The sequence below is a fragment of the Trachypithecus francoisi genome, unplaced genomic scaffold (assembly GCF_009764315.1).
Source record: "Trachypithecus francoisi isolate TF-2019V2 unplaced genomic scaffold, Tfra_2.0 Lachesis_group4, whole genome shotgun sequence".
NCBI classification, from domain to species: Eukaryota; Metazoa; Chordata; class Mammalia; order Primates; family Cercopithecidae; genus Trachypithecus; species Trachypithecus francoisi.
Window position 1 is genome coordinate 133802498 of NW_022681469.1, and position 16921 is coordinate 133819418.

The window sequence follows — 16921 nt, forward strand, 5'->3', positions numbered from 1 at the left end:
CCAACTGCAACTCTAATTTAAAACACCATTAGCAGCCCCAACTGGGGCCTCCTTCCTGCTGCTTGCTGCTGTGGAAAAGGGTAGCCGGCCCCTCCTGCTCTCCCTGTTGGAATGGTTCCCATCCTTCTCCAGCTTGCTCATGATGCCCTCAACTAGTCAGGTTGAGGTGAGGAAAGGAGACATGAGAGGATGAGAATGGCAGAAGGTTTCCTGCTCTCTGGACCAGCCAATGGCTCAGGCCAACTCTTGGGGGCACTTTCATGCGTTCTTTTGAGGCCCAGCTGGGACTTTTCAGTGGCACATTGTTATGAGCACTGTGTTTTCTTCCAGGTGCCCACTTCCTGCTCAGAGCTTGGTTTTCTCCAGATCCACTCTTCAAAGCCCTCTCTGGTGTTGTCCAGTGTCCATTCCCCAAGGGGTCCTCTGGGACAGGATTTTAAATGGTTCAGACCCATAATATTGAGCCCAGAGAAACACTCACACATCCTTACTCCTGCTGTCATGGGAGAGTAGCTAGTGTCAATGGCAGGCGGTGAGTGATCTTTCTCACTCTCTTTGTCTCTCCCTGCCTCTTCTCTTCCTCCCTCTTCTTCTTCTTCTCTCTCTTCTCTCTCTCTCTCATCCTCCCTTTTTCTCTGTCCTCCCTCCTCAGCTCAAAAGCCATAGCCTCTCACCTTTTCATTACTCAAGAATATTTCCCCCAAATTTGAGAGCACAATATTTATTCGACCACTTTTATTGTCCTTGAGGTAAGGAGAAAGCTCCCCATGCTCCACCTCTGGAAGTGAGGAAGACACAGATTTTCAAAAATTCTCTGTGTCTGTCCTCATTGTCAAGGTCTGAGTTCTGGAACTGTCTAATTGGTTTTCATTAACCTCCTCTATAAGTCCAGCACATACTCTAGTCCCTCCACTGGAATGCAGCACCAATTGGGTCTTGGTGCCCCCATGGAAACTTCCAACGTAGCATTCTATTATAAAACAGGGAAGATCAAATTACATTTCATAATAAGCTATCATCTTCATCATGGTAAATAATTTCCATGATAAAAAATACAATATTCAGAAGAATTCAAAAGAGCTTTTGCAGTTTAGTGTAAATGCCCAGGAGTTACCACACAAGCATGTAAACAAAATTAAACTATGAAGGACTATTTATTATTGAACACTTATTTGGCTGGTAAACCACAGTGCTGAGTGCTTTGCATAGATTATCTTAGTTCTCACAGTAACCTTATGAAGTGGACATTACTATTCCTATTTTACAGGTGAGTAGACTGAGATCTTAAGAGGTAAAGTAATTCACTATTGATCTCCTACCAGTTAGTGGCAAATCCTGGGCTTAAACCCAGCCAGTGGGGATTTTTTTTTTTCTTTGGTACACATCTTAAACTCTATTAAGGAGAATTAACTTTAATGGCTTTTGAGAAGCTTTTAGGGGAGAGGATTGTTTTTATTGTTGTTATTGCTGTTTAAATAACATCGGTTTTCAGGCAAATTATTCCTTTCTTAGTGTGACAGAAAGTGCCATTTTAAAGATCCTGACACCTTCAGTTCTTTACTCTTGTCTGTGAGTGTGTTTGTAAAGTTGAAACCAAATAGTAGAGCACCAAGCAAGGATTCTAATTCTGACTGACAAGGAAAAGTATCAAGTAGGTGGGTATTCCCGGGGTAGAGTACCTATTGATACCCCTAATAAAAGCATTAAAGTGTATACCTTCAAAAATCCTTTCTCACAGTTGCTCATTAAACAAATATGTGTCATCCATTTCTTGCAGGTTGGTCTAAGCTAATTTGTCTCGTATCCTGGATTGTAGTGATACCATCTTGGAGCACACTGCCATTCCTATTCCCATGCCCATCCCAGACATTGTCAAACAGTCATGGGAAGGAAGAAACTGTTTCTTCCCAAACTCTGGAACCTCCAGAGCTCCAGAAAGCCATGGCTAGAGGATTGCCATTTCCTGCAAGATTAAACCCATTTGCCCTTGGCTAGTGTCTTCCTCTGATTAGATGCCTTCATCTGCTTGTCTTTATGCCTTTACATTCTCTGATTTAAATTCTCTGCTAAAGCCTCTCTCTACATTCATGCTTCTCTTGTTCTCCGTCTTGGACATAGCCAAATGCAAGAAGGCACGAGTTTGCGTCTTGGAAAAATTCATTTTGTTTGAGAAATAATAGTATTCTCCTACCTTTCCAGAACCAACATCCTAATCAGAGTTGCCAAAATAATTCTAAGAGAATTTAACCCTAACTTTGGGAGTACAGTGAGCCTAGAATGAATATACTGTATAAGGAGGACAAAATCATTACTTGGAGGAAGAGAAAGAATAGTTGTGGCCAGACCAGAAAGAAAGGAGAAGATTGATTGGCTGCTTCTGTTTGGCGATCACTCACCACCATCTCCCTGGCTCTCAAACGTTATAAGCTCTTGTTCAAGAATGGACAGGATGATGCTAGTGTTAACAAAAATCTCTTGACCAAAATGTGCTGAGATTGCACAAATATTTGGGAAAGAATTTTCTCTGCTGATGGATTGAAAGACCTGAGGAAATTACCGATTTACAGCATTGATGAGTCTCCTTTTCTTACATATATGGGCAACAAAATTACTTGTCAATTTGACATCTGCAATCACATTCTCCATCACAGAGTTTAACAGCATATCATTGGCTATAACAACATATGGCCTTTCAGATGACTTATCTGAATGCCCTGGGCTTCTGTGACAGAACTCTCAGACTGCTGCTGATGACATGCACCCGTCAGCAGTGAATACATTCAGGACACTTTACCCACCATCAGTCATGATTCATCTCTATTGACTACCTCAACTAGACTGAGGCACATGAGGGCAGTGTAATGATAACCTCATGACTCAAAAGGGGCTTCAGAACCCTGAATTGCTGGAGTTGGCTACAATTGCAAGCTAATCTTCATTATGGCTTAAGTTGTAATAGCTGCTGAATTAGTGATAGTCACATTTGGGCGTAAGCCACTCAAGTTCTTAGGGAAATGGGGATCTTTTAAATACGTGTGCTAGCAAACACTACTATTTGAATGATTTTTTTAAGTTGCTCTTACAATATGAACTTTATTCCTCTTTTGTGATTTATGCTCTTAACTCATTTAAGGAAAGAGATAGATGGACGTTCACAGCAACAACCAAGTAAGTCCTGTTTCAGAGAAGCCAGACTCTTTTAGGTCACAAATTATTATTACAATACTAGTATGGGCTTTGGCCTGGTTAAAGCATTTTTCAGGGATGAATCATCACTGGTGGAGAACTGGGGCAAAGACATAGGGATCATTGCAAATAATGCCTCAGCTATTTGCTATGAGATTTACAGGGCAATAACTTAACTGCAAATTTTCTAATGTTGCAACCTAGGCAGAGAGTAGGCCATGCTTTTTGAATTAAAGCAGAAGTTAGTGAATCAAGCAAATCCTGTGCCAAGGAGTTATTGAGGCATTTTGCTTCACACTTGGACACTACAGCAGCATCCTAGGTCTACAACTGATTTCCAGATCTGTAGTCCCTCACCACTTGAGTCCGTTCTGTCCAGACAGTGACATTCACACGGAATAGCCCCATTTCAGCACTCCCTACGCTCCTGTCAAAACTCACTCATCAGAACCCCTTGGCTGGATGGAATTTGACCCTCCCAGGCTAACCTGTCTCAACCTTCCCTTGCATCCAACTCCCCATCCCCCATGTTTCTCGCCTTTAGGCTGATGTCTTGTTTGGAATGGTTTCTCTGCCTTCCCCAAATCGTACCCAACCTCCAGACCCTGCTTGGCCCCCATTGCTTCTGTGAAGGCCTCTCAAACCATACCCACCCTTCTTCCTCGGAAATAACTCATTCATTTCCAATAGTCTTTTGCACACCCACCATGTAGGTATAGGGATTTTTCTCAGAGAGTACTTGCTATTCATTTGGTGCTCATCATTTCCACCCTTGGATTGTTGGAATCTCTGCATTCAAAGTACCTGTCTTGTTTACCCCTCCCCAGCCCCAGTTGCATCTTTTTGGCCTCCTTCATGGCACTTGACACAGTGTTTATAGAGAGAAGGGTCTACAGGTATTAGGCTGCTCTGCAGGAATCCTCGGCATTTCAGGAGAACATAAATCTGTCTTGTACATTGAGTGGCTTGAACAGGAGTCACAGCCTAGATGTGCGTGTGCTCAGTGGCAAATCCTTTTCCTAGCAGTAAATCTTAGCTTCTGGGAGCTGGGAAGTCAAACTCCAAAAGCTAGTTTTAGGACTGCAAGTGTCCCAAAAGCATCCTCTTTCTACCTTTACTCTCAAATAAGAGATTCCCCTACAGCCTTGTCAAACCTCTGTTTTCATTTCCTGATTTAGTTGAAACATATGTAGATGCAAATACTTTCCTTGAGTATCAAAAGGCCTTTAATTTAAAATATGATTTCCACAGGTGAAATGGACAACTTCTCATGAGTACAGAGAGTCTCAGATCTTTGCCATGTCAGTTCCCCCGGTTCCCTTCTTAACGACCTCTGTGAAGTCAAAGTCCATGGAGGAGTTCTGATTAAACCTGTGGCGGTGCTAAGAGGAATCAGAGCCAGTGTAAGCAAAACAGGCACATCAGAGAATATTTAGATGACACAGTGTGTGACCGTCTTTACCCTTCAATGAATGGGAGCCAATTGAAACCAACGTATTGTGATACATTCGGGGATATGACAAAATTCCCCATAATGCACTACCAAGTTTTTGACATGTTGAGATGGTGACCCCAATGCCCCTCAAAGAGAAACAAAAATAAGAATGCATAGTGTCACCAAAGGCTTCCTGACTTTAGAACTGCTCCTGACCCTGCACCCCCACCTCAAAGGCAGACTCTCTTTGTTAAAGGCAGCAATAGTCAGGTCATTACAGATTCCTCTGGCTCTGACACTACTGTTATCCTATCCTTGATAAGTGATGCTCAGGCCTAGAAAAGAAGAGAGGACGGGGTGGGTAGGAACATAGGCAGCACCATGTTTTAGTAATGCGGTGGCACACAGCTGAGAGTGAGGTTGTGCTTAAGGAAGAGGCTGATGACTTGTTCGCATTTGCCTTTCTTCTTCTTTCCATCCAGGAAGCAGGCAGAGTATTTCATTACTGCAGAGGCAAGCACAGGCTGGTGTCAATCTTCCCGGGACAGAACGCCTCTGTCTTCATCACAGTGTGTTCTGTAACTGTCATGTGCTGTGCTCACCCTAAACCATTCTCTCAGGATACTTGCTCCCATTGGCTCTTAATCGCACTGACACCCTGCCCTAAACAGGACCCACAGCCCTGCCCCATAGATGCATCCAGCTTCCACAGGCTTTCAGCTCAGGCCGATAGGATGAAATGAGGCTGCAAAGGCCTAAGACACTGGGGAAGGCCAGAGTGGGTGGGTCGGTGGCTGAGTTTTTATTGTGCATGTGTGGAAAGGGGAGTTATCCAACATAGGCTGAAGATGGGAGGCCTGTTCCTGGGCCTCTCTTACCTTGCCTGTGGGGTCACAGGAGCCAGCCTTTGAATCCTGGCTGTTTAATGCAAGACCACTCATCAATAAAGTACTTATGCGCTATGATCTATTGATGTGGACGCCTCCTGACCTTGCCCGCACTGATGGGACGTGCTCATTGCTGATGCTGCGGGCCAGGCATTGTGGGCTTGCTCAGTGAGACTGCAGCCCTGCCACACTCCCTAGGGGAGAGCTGACCACTCTCCCAGTAATTACTTGACCTTTATCGGCCTCCATTGACAAATGCCATTGATACTTGATATCCGCACAGGTCCTCCATTAGTGTCATCCCACAGGGGCTTTTGTGGTGGAAGCAACGGCCTAGGGATGAGAAGGCTTTCTCCAGCACGATCTGTCACTGAATGGCATGGTCTTGCAGTTCTCCTGTGGTTCCAGCTGCATCAGGCGTCCCAGTGACAGCTGAATCTAGAAACCATTCAGTCAAAAAACATTTACTGAGAAACTATGTTCAAAGCACTGCTCGGGGTATTGTGCGGGTAGAAAGCAGTATCATTTACAAACCCAGCCCACCAGCAGCCTTTCATCTAGTGGGAAATTGCAGACAAGATACACAGTGCATTTTCTAAGAGCTGGCACCCTCCAAGGTTCTCCATGTTGTGGGAGCTAGGGGGAAGGATGGAAAAGCGAGCGCTTGGGGTCAACCAGACCTGGACTGTAGCCCCAGATTGTCACTTACAAATGCTTCTGTGAAGAGACTCAGCTGAGTTGCTTGGCCTCCCTGTGTCCCTGTGTCTTGTCTAGTAAGCAGAGGCATGACCAATATTACTTCACAGAGGTGTTGTAAGAACACAGAATGCAGAGAAATCATATGTGTGAAAACACTTCCTGAGATCTTATTACTGTGTCCTGGTGGCCCCCAGGTCCGGTCACCAGATTTCACCTCTGGGAGCCAGAGCCCTTGAAGGCGACCGGCAAAGCAGAGCTGCATAGCCATCCTACCGTATGTGGAGGCAGAAAAGCATCCACACGGCCAGTACCATGTCGCTTCTCAGGAGATGCCACCACAGTTGGAAATAGAGATCATGTTTTAGGTTTTTACAGATTACATCTGTCACTAACAGTGTGTCCCTAACAATATGGTCTCTATTTCCAGATTCTGTGGACACCCAGTCTGTCCATTTGCTGTTTCTATTCATGGTGCCTTTCTCCTTGGCACAGTAATTGGATCTGGCCAGGCCCCTCCTGCAGTCTGTCCCCACGGTCCCTCGCTGAAGCCAGAAGCCACTGGATGCAGAGAAGAGCCTCCCCCGCCACCTGCCACAGAAGCCCCAAGCCCCTCACCTTTAGGCCCTGGCTTTACAACACATCATTTCAAAGGCATTTTCTTTCTGATTTCAGTCCTCAGTAGTCATTTCACCTCTACTTTAAGAGTTTCAAAAACTTGTTTATAATCTCAATTCTCTCAAGCCTTCAGAAAGCTTAGGTCCCTTGACAAATGTGCCACAGCCAGTAAGTGGCACAGCTGGGAATGGAATCCTGTCACTCTGAGAGCCCAGGCTCTCCACCACTGTAAACACCAGGGTGTGTGAGGCCCCAATCCTGCTGCGAGTATCAGGGAGCCCCTCCCCCAGCCTTGGGAGAGGAGCTGAATGTCGGTGGAGGGAAGGAAGCAGAGGAAAGAATGTCAAAGGATCCCCTTTAGTTCAGGGAGTGTGGAGCCACCCAGGTTTGAGGGGCGGTGGGATGCAGCTTCCCGGATGGAAAAGGGCCTTGAGTGCTGTGAGAAGCCCATTCTCCCTCTGGTTCTGAGAAAAAGCAGATGTCAGACCTGCCCTGGCAAAAACTGCATGTTTATACCTTAACAGATGCTTGATTTTATTTTTATAGAAGATGTTTCTCCTTTCCATCCCATGAACTCAGTTCATGTGTACTTATCTCTTCTTTAGATGCCTGCCCCTGCCACTTTCTTCCACCGCACCCCCCTCCAGAGCTGCTTGCAGATTCTGAGTCAGCTCCCAGGGAGCATCCTACAGAGACCAGACTCTGCATGGTCTTCAGTTGCATGCGCAGACCCTTCACGGAGCCAGCTCTTCACCTTTGGGCCTGTCTCTTGCAGATTATCGGGACCATTCCACTGATGCCTAATCCAGGGCCATCGAGCCAAGCAGCGAGCGGCACTCAGGGCTTGCAAGTGCAGCCAATCACACCCCAGCTCCTAACAAACGCCCAGGGCCAGATCATCGCCACAGTCATTGGGAACCAGATCCTGCCCGTGATCAACACCCAGGGCATCACGCTGTCACCCATCAAGCCCGGCCAGCAGGTAAATGTTCCAGGCCAAGGCAGCCATGGCACAAGACACTCTCCTTACTCAGCTTCTCCTCTTTGGTCTCAATCAGTGAAAAGTAATTTTTACATTACAAAATATTTGATCTCACTCATCTGAACATATCGACACTTATAAAATGGCATGTAACTCTATTTTTCATTCTTAATGAATATGGGTGATAACTAAATATCTCTTTAATCTAAAAATAAGAATATATTAAATTACAAACAGAGAGAGTGCCCTAAAATTCAATAGAGATGTATTATTATTAATCTGTGCTCAAGATACTTAATTTTCAGATTTTCAAGATGAGGTCAAAGAGAAACCAAGAACACTCATGCCTTAACTGTGAATGAAAAAATTATTAAATATTAAGAGATCCCAAGTTGCTGCTGCCGAAACCACTGCCTATAAATGAGGAAATGAAAAATACAGAGTTCTGCTTGGTTGAATTTCACAAAACCATGATGATTCAGTTAATTTTTCCATTCAAATATCAATTGAGAGCTTCCTATGTGTTTGTGCTAGAGGCTGGGTCTGCAGCACAAAAGAAAGGTGTGGTCCCTAACCCCATGGAGTGTCTGGTTAATTGGCTCCTTCAACAAACATTTTTTGATAACCTACTGTATAGCAGACCCCTGATAAATGCGAAGAAACAGAAATAAAGGAGAGATGCTTTCTGATTTTAGGGAGCTCATCACCCTGTAGAGGACACAGATATATAAGCAGAATCTGTTGTGCAGTAGAGCAGAGACTGTCCTGTGACAGGGCAGGTGTCACCACAGAGCTGGAAGTGACCAACTCTGCCCAGAGAATTTTTAGTCCTCCCAGAGATAATGGCTTGGGAATGGAGTCCGGACAGTTGGGTATGAGTTAACCAAGTAAATGAAGGGTTAACAACATTCCAAGTAGAGGGAACAGCAGGCACAAAGGCAGGGAAATGGGAAAGAGGATGAAGTGCTGAGAAACAGGAGAAAGGCTCATGTGATTGGAGCAGAGAGGAGGCAGAGGACATTCATGGAAGGGCTCTATAAACAAGCCGAAAGGGATGGACTTTTTCTCTGTGTGATCTTGAACACACTACATATCATCTTTGTGCCCCTGTTACCTCATTTGTAAAGTGGGGATACACCAGTAGCTACCTCACAGGGTGGTTATGAGGATTAAATGAGTTAACACATATGAAGTGGTCAGAATAGTGCCTGGCATGCAGTAAGCACTAACATAGTCGTGATGATAGTGATGATGATGGTGATGGTGATGATGATGGTGATGATTTACTCTGCAGCCAAGCCCTGGAGATCTATGAGGGCTTGTTTTTGGTTTTTTGTTTTGTTTTTTTTTTTTAACTTCTTCTTTAAAAAACCACACACATACACACACATACACACACACACACACACACACACACACACACACAAAGAGATTCATGTACAGAACGCACAGGTTTGTTACATAGGTATATGGTATACGTGTGCTATGGTGGTTGCCGCACCTATGGACCCGTCCTCTAAGCTCCCTCCTCGCACCCCTACCCCCTAACAGGCCCTGGTGTGTGTTGTTCCCCTCTCTGTGCCCATCTGTTTTCAATGTTCAACTCCCCATTATGAGTGAGAACATGAGGTGTTTGGTTTTCTGTTCCTGTGTTTGTTTGCTGAGGATGATGGCTTCCAGCTTCATCCATATCCCTGCAAAGGACATGACCTCATTCCCTTTTATGGCAGCATAGTATTCCATGGTGTATATGTACCACATTTTCCTTATCTAGTCTATCATTGATGGGCATTTGGGTTGGTTCCATGTCTTTGCTATTGTAAACAGTGCTGCAATAAATATACATGTGCATGTGTCTTTATAGTAGAATGATTTATATTCTTTTGGGTATATACCCAGTAATGGGATTGCTGGGTCAAATGATATTGCAGGTTCTAGATCCTTGAGGAATCACCACACTGTCTTCCACAATGATTGAACTAATTTACACTCCCACCAACAGTGTAAAAGCGTTCCTATTTCTCCACAGCCTCCCCAGCATCTATTGTTTCCTGACTTTTTAATAATCACCATTCTGATTGGCATGAAATGGTATCTCATTGTGGTTTTCATTTGCATTTCTCTGATGATCAGTGATATTGAGCTTTTTTTCATATGTTTGTTGGTTGTGTAAATGTCTTCTTTTGAGAAGTGTCTGTTCATATCCTTTGCCCACTTTTTGGTGGGGTTGTTTTTTTCTTGTATATTTGTTTAAGTTCCTTGTAAATTCTGGATATTAGACCTTTGTCAGATGGACACATTGCAAAAATTTTCTCCCATTCTGTAGGTTGCCTGTTCACTCTGATGCTAGTTTCTTTTGCCGTGCAGCTCTTTCGTTTAATTAGATCCTATTTGTCAATTTTGGCTTTTGTTGCAATTGCTTTTGGCATTTTTGTCATGAAGTCTTTGCCCATGCCTATGTCCTGAATGGTATTGCCTAGGTTTTCTTCTAGGGTTTTTATGGTTTGGGGTTTTACATTTAAGTCTAATCCATCTTGAGTTAATTTTTGTATAATGTGTAAGAAAGGGGTCCAGTTTTAGTTTTCTGCATATGGCTAGCCAGTTTTCCCAGCACCATTTATTAAAGAGGGAATCCTTTCCCCATTGTTTTTGTTGGGTTTGTCCAAGATTAGATGGTTTTAGATGTATGGTGTTATTTATGAGGTCTCTATTCTGCTCCATTGGTCTATATATCTGTTTTGGTGCCAGTACCATGCTATTTTGGTTACTGTAGCCTTGTAGTATAGTTTGAAGTCAGGCAGAGTGATGCCTCCAGCTTTGTTCTTTTTGCTTATGATTGTCTTGGCTATATGGGGTCTTCTTTGATTCCATATGAAACTTAAAATAGTTTTTTCTAATTCTGTGAAGAATGTCAATGGTAGTTTGATGGGTATAGCATTGAATCTATAAATTACTCTAGGCAGTATGGCCATTTTCACAATATTGATTCTTCCTATCCAAAAGAATGGAATGTTTTTCCATTTGTTTGTGTCCTCTCTTATTTCATTAAGCAGTGGTTTGTAGTTCTCCTTGAAGAGGTCCTTCACATCCCCTGTTAGCTGTATTCCTAGGTATTTTATTCTCTTTATAGTGATTGTGAATGGGAGTTCATTCATGATTTGGCTCTCTGCTTGTCTATTGTTGGTGTAAAAGAATGCCTGTGATTTTTGCACATTGATTTTGTATCCTGAGACTTTGCTGAACTTGCTTATCAGTTTAAGGAGTTTTTGGGCCTAGATGATGGGGTTTTCTAAATATAAAATCATGTCATCTGCAAGCAGAAATAATTTGACTTCCTCTCTTCCTATTTAAACACACTTTATTTTCCTCTCTCACCTGATTGCCCTGGCCAGACTTCCAATACTATGTTGAATAGGAGTGGTAAGAGAGGGCATCCTTGTCTTGTACCTGTTTTCAAAGGGGATGCTTCCAGCTTTTGCCCATTCAATATGATATTGGCTGTGGGTTTGTCATAAATAGCTCTTACTATTTTGAGATATGTTCCATCAATACCTAGTTTATTAAGAGTTTTTAACATGAAGGGATGCTGAATTTTATCAAAGGCTTTTTGTGCATCTATTGAGATAATCATGTGGTTTTTGTCTTTGATTCTGTTTATGTGATGGATTACATTTATTGATTTGCATAAGTTGAACCAGCCTTGCATGCCAGGGATGAAGCTGACTTGATAGTGGTGGATAAGTTTTTTGATCTGCTGCTGGATTTGTTTTGCCAGTATTTTATTGAGGATTTTTGCATCTATGTTAATCAGGAATATTGGCCTGAAGCTTTCTTTTTTTGTTGTGTCTCTTTCCGGTTGTGGTATCAGGATGATGCTGGCTTCATAAAATGAGTGAGGGAGGAGTCCCTCCTTTTCAATTGTTTGAAATAGTTCCAGAAGCAGTGGTACCAGCTCCTCTTTGCATTTCTGATAGAATTCAACTGTGACTCCATCTGGTCCTGGGCTTTTTGTTGTTGTTGTTGGTAGGCTATTAATTACTGCCTCAATTTCAGAACTTGTTATTGGTCTATTCAGGGATTTGACTTCTTCCTGATTTGGTCTTGGGAGGGTGTAGGTGTCCAGGAATTTATTCATTTCTTCTAGATTTTCTAGTTTATTTGTGTAGAGGTGTTTATAGTGTTACCTGGTGGTAGTTTCTATTTCTGTGAGGTCAGTGGTGATATCCCCTTTATCACTTTTTATTGTGTCTATTTGATTCTACTCTCTTTTCATCTTTATTAATCTAGCTAGTGGTCTATCTATTTTGTTAATTTTTTTTCAAAAACACAGCTCCTGGATTTATTAATTTTTTGGAGGGTTTTTTCTTGTCTCTGTCTCCTTCAATTCTTCTCTGATCTTCGTTATTTCTTGTCTTCTGCTAGCTTTTGGATTAGTTTGCTCTTGCCTCTCTAGTTCTTAATTGTGATGTTAGGTGTTGATTTGAGATCTTTCTAGCTTTCTGGTGTGGGCATTTAGTGGTATAAATTTCCCTCTTAACACTGCCTTAGCTGCATCTCAGAGATTCTGGTACGTTGTGTCTTTGTTCTCATTGGTTTCAAAGAACTTCTTGATTTCTGACTTAATTTCATTATTTACCCAGGAGTCATCTAGGAGCAGGTTGTTCAGTTTCCATGTTATCATGCGGTTTTGGTGAGTTTCTTAATCTTGAGTTCTAATTTGATCACACTGTGGTCTGAGAGATGGTTATGATTTCAGTTCTTTCACATTTGATGAGGAGAGTTTTACTTCCAGTTATGTGGTTGATTTTAGAATAAGGGCCATGTGGCACTGAGAAGAATGTATATTCTGTTGATTTGGGGTGGAGAGTTCTGTTAGGTCTATTAGGTCCACTTGATCCAGAGCTGAGTTCAAGTCCTGAATATCTTTGTTAATTTTCTGTCTCATTGATTTATCTAATACTGACAGTGGGGTATTAAAGTCTCCTACTATTATTGTGTGGGAGTCTAAGTCTCTTTGTAGGTCTCTAAGAGCTTGTTTTATGAATCTGGATGCTTCTGTATTGGGTACATATATATTTAGAATAATTAGCTCTTCTTGTTGAATTGTTCCCTTTACCATTATGTAATCCCTTCTTTGTCCTTTTTGATCTTCGCTAGTTTAAAGTCCATTTTGTCAGAGACTAGGATTGCAACCCCTGCTTTTTTTTTTGCTTTCCATTTGCTTGGTAAATTTTCCTCCATCCCTTTATTTTGAGCCTACATGTGCCTTTGCACGTGAGATGGGTCTCTGAATACAACACACTAATGGCTCTTGACTTTTTATCTAATTTGCCAGTCTGTGTCTTTTAATTGGGCGTTTAGCCCATTTACATTTAGGGTTAGTATTGTTATATATGAAGTTGATTCTGCCATCATGCTGCTATTTTGTTATTTTGCACACTAGTTGATGTAGTTTCCTCATAGTGTCATTGGTCTTTATATTTTGGTGTTTTTTGTGTTTGTTTTTGTTTTGTTGTTTTTAAACGGATTTTCACTCTTGTCACCCGGGCTGGTGTGCAGTGGCACAATTTCAGCTCACTGCAACCTCTGCCTCCTGGGTTCAAGTGATTCTCCTGCCTCAGCCTCCTGAGTAGATGGTATTACAGGCCTGCACCGCCACCCCTGGCTCTTTTTTGTATTTTTAGTAGAGACGGGGTTTTGCCATGTTGGCCAGGCTGGTCTCAAACCCTGACCTCAGGTGATCCACCCACCTCGGCCTCCCAAAGTGGGATTACAGGCAAGAGCCACGGCGCCTGGGCTTTTTGGTGTGTTTTTGCAGTGACTGGTACTGGTTTTTCCTTTCCATATTTAGTGCTTCCTTCAGGAGCTCTTGCAGGGCAGGTATGGTGGTAACAAAATCCCTAAGCGTTTGCTTGTCTGGGAATGATTTTATTTCTCCTTCACTTATGAAGCTTAGTTGGCCTGGATATGAAATTCTGGATTGAAAATTCTTTTCTTTAAGAATGTTGAATATTGGCCCCCAATCTCTTCTGGCTTGTAGAGTTTCTGCTGAGAGGTCCGCTGTTAGTTTGATGGACTTCCCTTTGTAAGCGACCTGGCCTTTCTCTCTGTCTGCCCTTCACAATTTTTCCTTCATTTTGCCCTTAGAGAATCTAATGATTATGTGTCTTGGGGTTGATCTTCTCATGGAATATCTTCATGGTTTTCTCTGTATTTCCTGTATTTGCATGTTGGCCTTTCTTGCTAGGTTGGGGAAGTTCTCCTGGATAATATCCTGAAGTGTGTTTTCCAGCTTGTTTCCATTCTCCCTATCTCCTTCAGGTACTCCAATCAATCATAAGTTTGGTCTTTTTATGAAGTCCCGTATTTCTTGGAAGCTTTGTTCATTCCTTTTCATTCTTTTTTCTCTAGTCTTGTCTGCATGCCTTATTTCAGCAAGGTGGTCTTCAAACTCGAATATCCTTTCTTCCACTTGATTGATTTGGCTATTGATACTTGTGTATGCTTCACGAAGTTCTCGTGCAGTGTTTTTCAGTTCCATCAGGTCATTTATGTTCCTCTCTAAACTAGTTATGGTAGTTAGCAATTCCTCAAACCTTTTATCAAGGTTCTTAGCTTCTTTGCATTGGGTGAGAACATGCTCCTTTAGCTCATCGTAGTTTTTATTATCTATCTTCTGAAGCCTGTTTCTGTCAATTGGTCCATCTGATCCTCCATCCAGTTCTGTGCCCTTGCTGGAGAGACGTTATGATCATTTGGAGAAGAGGTACTCTGGTCTTCTGGGTTTTCAGCATTTTTTCATTGATTCTTTCCCATCTTTGTGAGTTTGTCTAGTTTCAGTCTTTGAGGCTGCTGATCCTTGGATGGGGTTTTTGTGGGGACTTGTTGTTGTTGTTGATGATGATGCTGTTGTTGTTGCTTTCTGCTTGTTTTTCTTTCAAAGGTCAAGTCCATCTTCTCAGGGCTGCTACAGTTTGCTGGGGGTTCACTTCAGGCCCTACTCATCTGATTCGCTCCTATGCCTTGTTATATCATTCAAGGAGGCTGGAGAACAGCAAAGATGGGTGCCTCCTCCTTCCTCTGGGACCTCTGACCTCAAGGGGCACCAACCCGATGCCTATAGGATCACTCCTATGTAGGGTGTCTGATAACCCCTGTTGGAGGGACTCACCCAGTTGGGTGGCATGGTGAACAGAACCTGCTAAATGTGTTAGAGGTATTTTAAAAGAGGAATGGCATGCTTAGCTTTTTTTTTTTTTTCAAGAAAATAACTCTGCTGGCACTACAGAGGTTGAACTGAAGTAAACCATCTACTGTGAGCAAACCATTTAGGAGTCTATAGCAAAACACAAAAAAGAATTAATGAGAACATGTACTTGGAGCTGAGTCATGAGTATATGGGAGTCAAGTCATGAGTACATTTGTTGTAGCTGAAAACAAAGGAGACACCAGAGAAAGCAAGAGGAGCAAGGGAAGAAAAATAATTGGAAAAAGCATCAGAAGCAAGGGAAGGAAGACCAAGGAGTCCCTCCTGGGAAACACCAGCATTTAAGGAATAGAGGAGGAAAAATGAGAGAAGAAATGATTGGGTAACTAGAAGAGAAACCCGGAGTGTGGTGATCTAGCATCCAAGTGTTTCAAAAAAATAGGAAGTGGACGAGCATCAAATGCTGCAGAAATAAAATTAGGTGAAGCAATGAAGAAACATCAATTCCTCTATTTCTCTGTTACAACGTTTTAAAGTCTGGATTGTCCCTGTTTGAAACGTGTTGAAATGGGCTCCTTAGCTGAGTAAGTTAAGAAGTGAGAGGTGGGCAAGGCTAAGACCAGAGTTAAAGCTGGAGTGTACACTAACAAAAGAAAGATAGTGGACAAGAATGATGAAGACTAAGAGTGAGTATATGACTGAGCACATGGCTTTATGTGAAGTCAGAAAGCTGTATAATGTAAAGCAGTTAGCAAGGAAATAAAATATAAAGAGAAGGGAAGAAGAGGTCCCAATATTATCATTTATCTACAACAATGCAGAAATAGCCTTCCAGAGACCTCAGCCATTGCCTGCATTTGGCTCCTGATCCAACCATGAAAACAAGCCCATTCTTGGTGACTCTCAGAGACTATGCTTGAAAAATCCAGTTGCTTGTTCAATGAGTACACAAAAAAAATCTATTTAACGGAAATATTTATTGACCACCTACCATGTGTCTGGCATTGGTACCAGGAAGCTAGGCTGTGTTGGCGGGCAAGACAGATGCCATGAACTCTTCTTTCATGGAGCTTATGGTGTAGTGAGGAAGATGTACATTCACCAAAGACTTGTACAAATATGTCCCTAAGACAGCAGTAAGTGCCATGAGGGAGAAGTGAAGGGATCTATTAGAGTGTTTAACAAGGGAACTTCACCCAGCGAGGGAACCAACACCAGGAGAATCCCAGCAAGGTCTGAATCTGTACACTTTCTGGAGACAGAGACTTTGTCTTCTCACTCGAAATCTAAATCGGTAGCCTGGGAAGCCACCTCTTCTTCCTCAGCTTTATCCCAAGCAGTCTCTGCCAATCTTATCATTAAGAACTTTTCTTCCCCCCATCTCTCAGCTGATTTATTTCGCTATTTACTATTTACACTATTTCCATTTGATTCTCTACCTTCTAAGTGGTTCCTCAAATAAGGCAAAGTTCTCTATCTTTCATTGGCCTTTTAAACCCTAGTTTCATCTGTTCCAACTATGTTCAAAATTATCTCTGGGGGAAAAGATGGATAAACTGGCCTCTTTTTCTACAATCTGCTAAAAACCTTTTCTGTCAGCAAAGCCGGTTATAAACTGCCAAAAAGGTGATGAATTAGTTAGAAATCATTAACATTTAATATAAAGTAGCTCTTACTCTCACCTTGAATTTCAAAGGTGAGTGTGGGTGATAGACTACAGCTGAGACACAAAATTGCAGCTCTAGATCAGGAATAGGACAGTTTTGATCCAGGAGGAGAAAGGCCTAACCAAGAAATAGCAAATAAGATGCAGGAATGGTGCCACTCCTAACCCCTTGCTCACAGCAGATATCAGTAATCCATGTCCACAGTCTCTCTCACAGGCCCAGGCACACCTCAGGAGGCTTCTC

The 16921-nt window shown here is 42.6% G+C and overlaps 1 protein-coding gene across 3 annotated transcripts in view; it reads left to right on the top strand.

The window, feature by feature from the left end:
* The window catches only part of POU6F2 (POU class 6 homeobox 2), a 507860-nt gene that overhangs the window by 465218 nt on the left and 25721 nt on the right, over nt 1–16921 (top strand). For all 3 annotated transcript variants that reach the window (XM_033193710.1, XM_033193712.1, XM_033193709.1), the window contains one exon: nt 7598–7804. In XM_033193710.1, coding sequence (XP_033049601.1) covers nt 7598–7804 — 207 coding nt within the window. The remainder of the gene's footprint in view (nt 1–7597; nt 7805–16921) is intronic.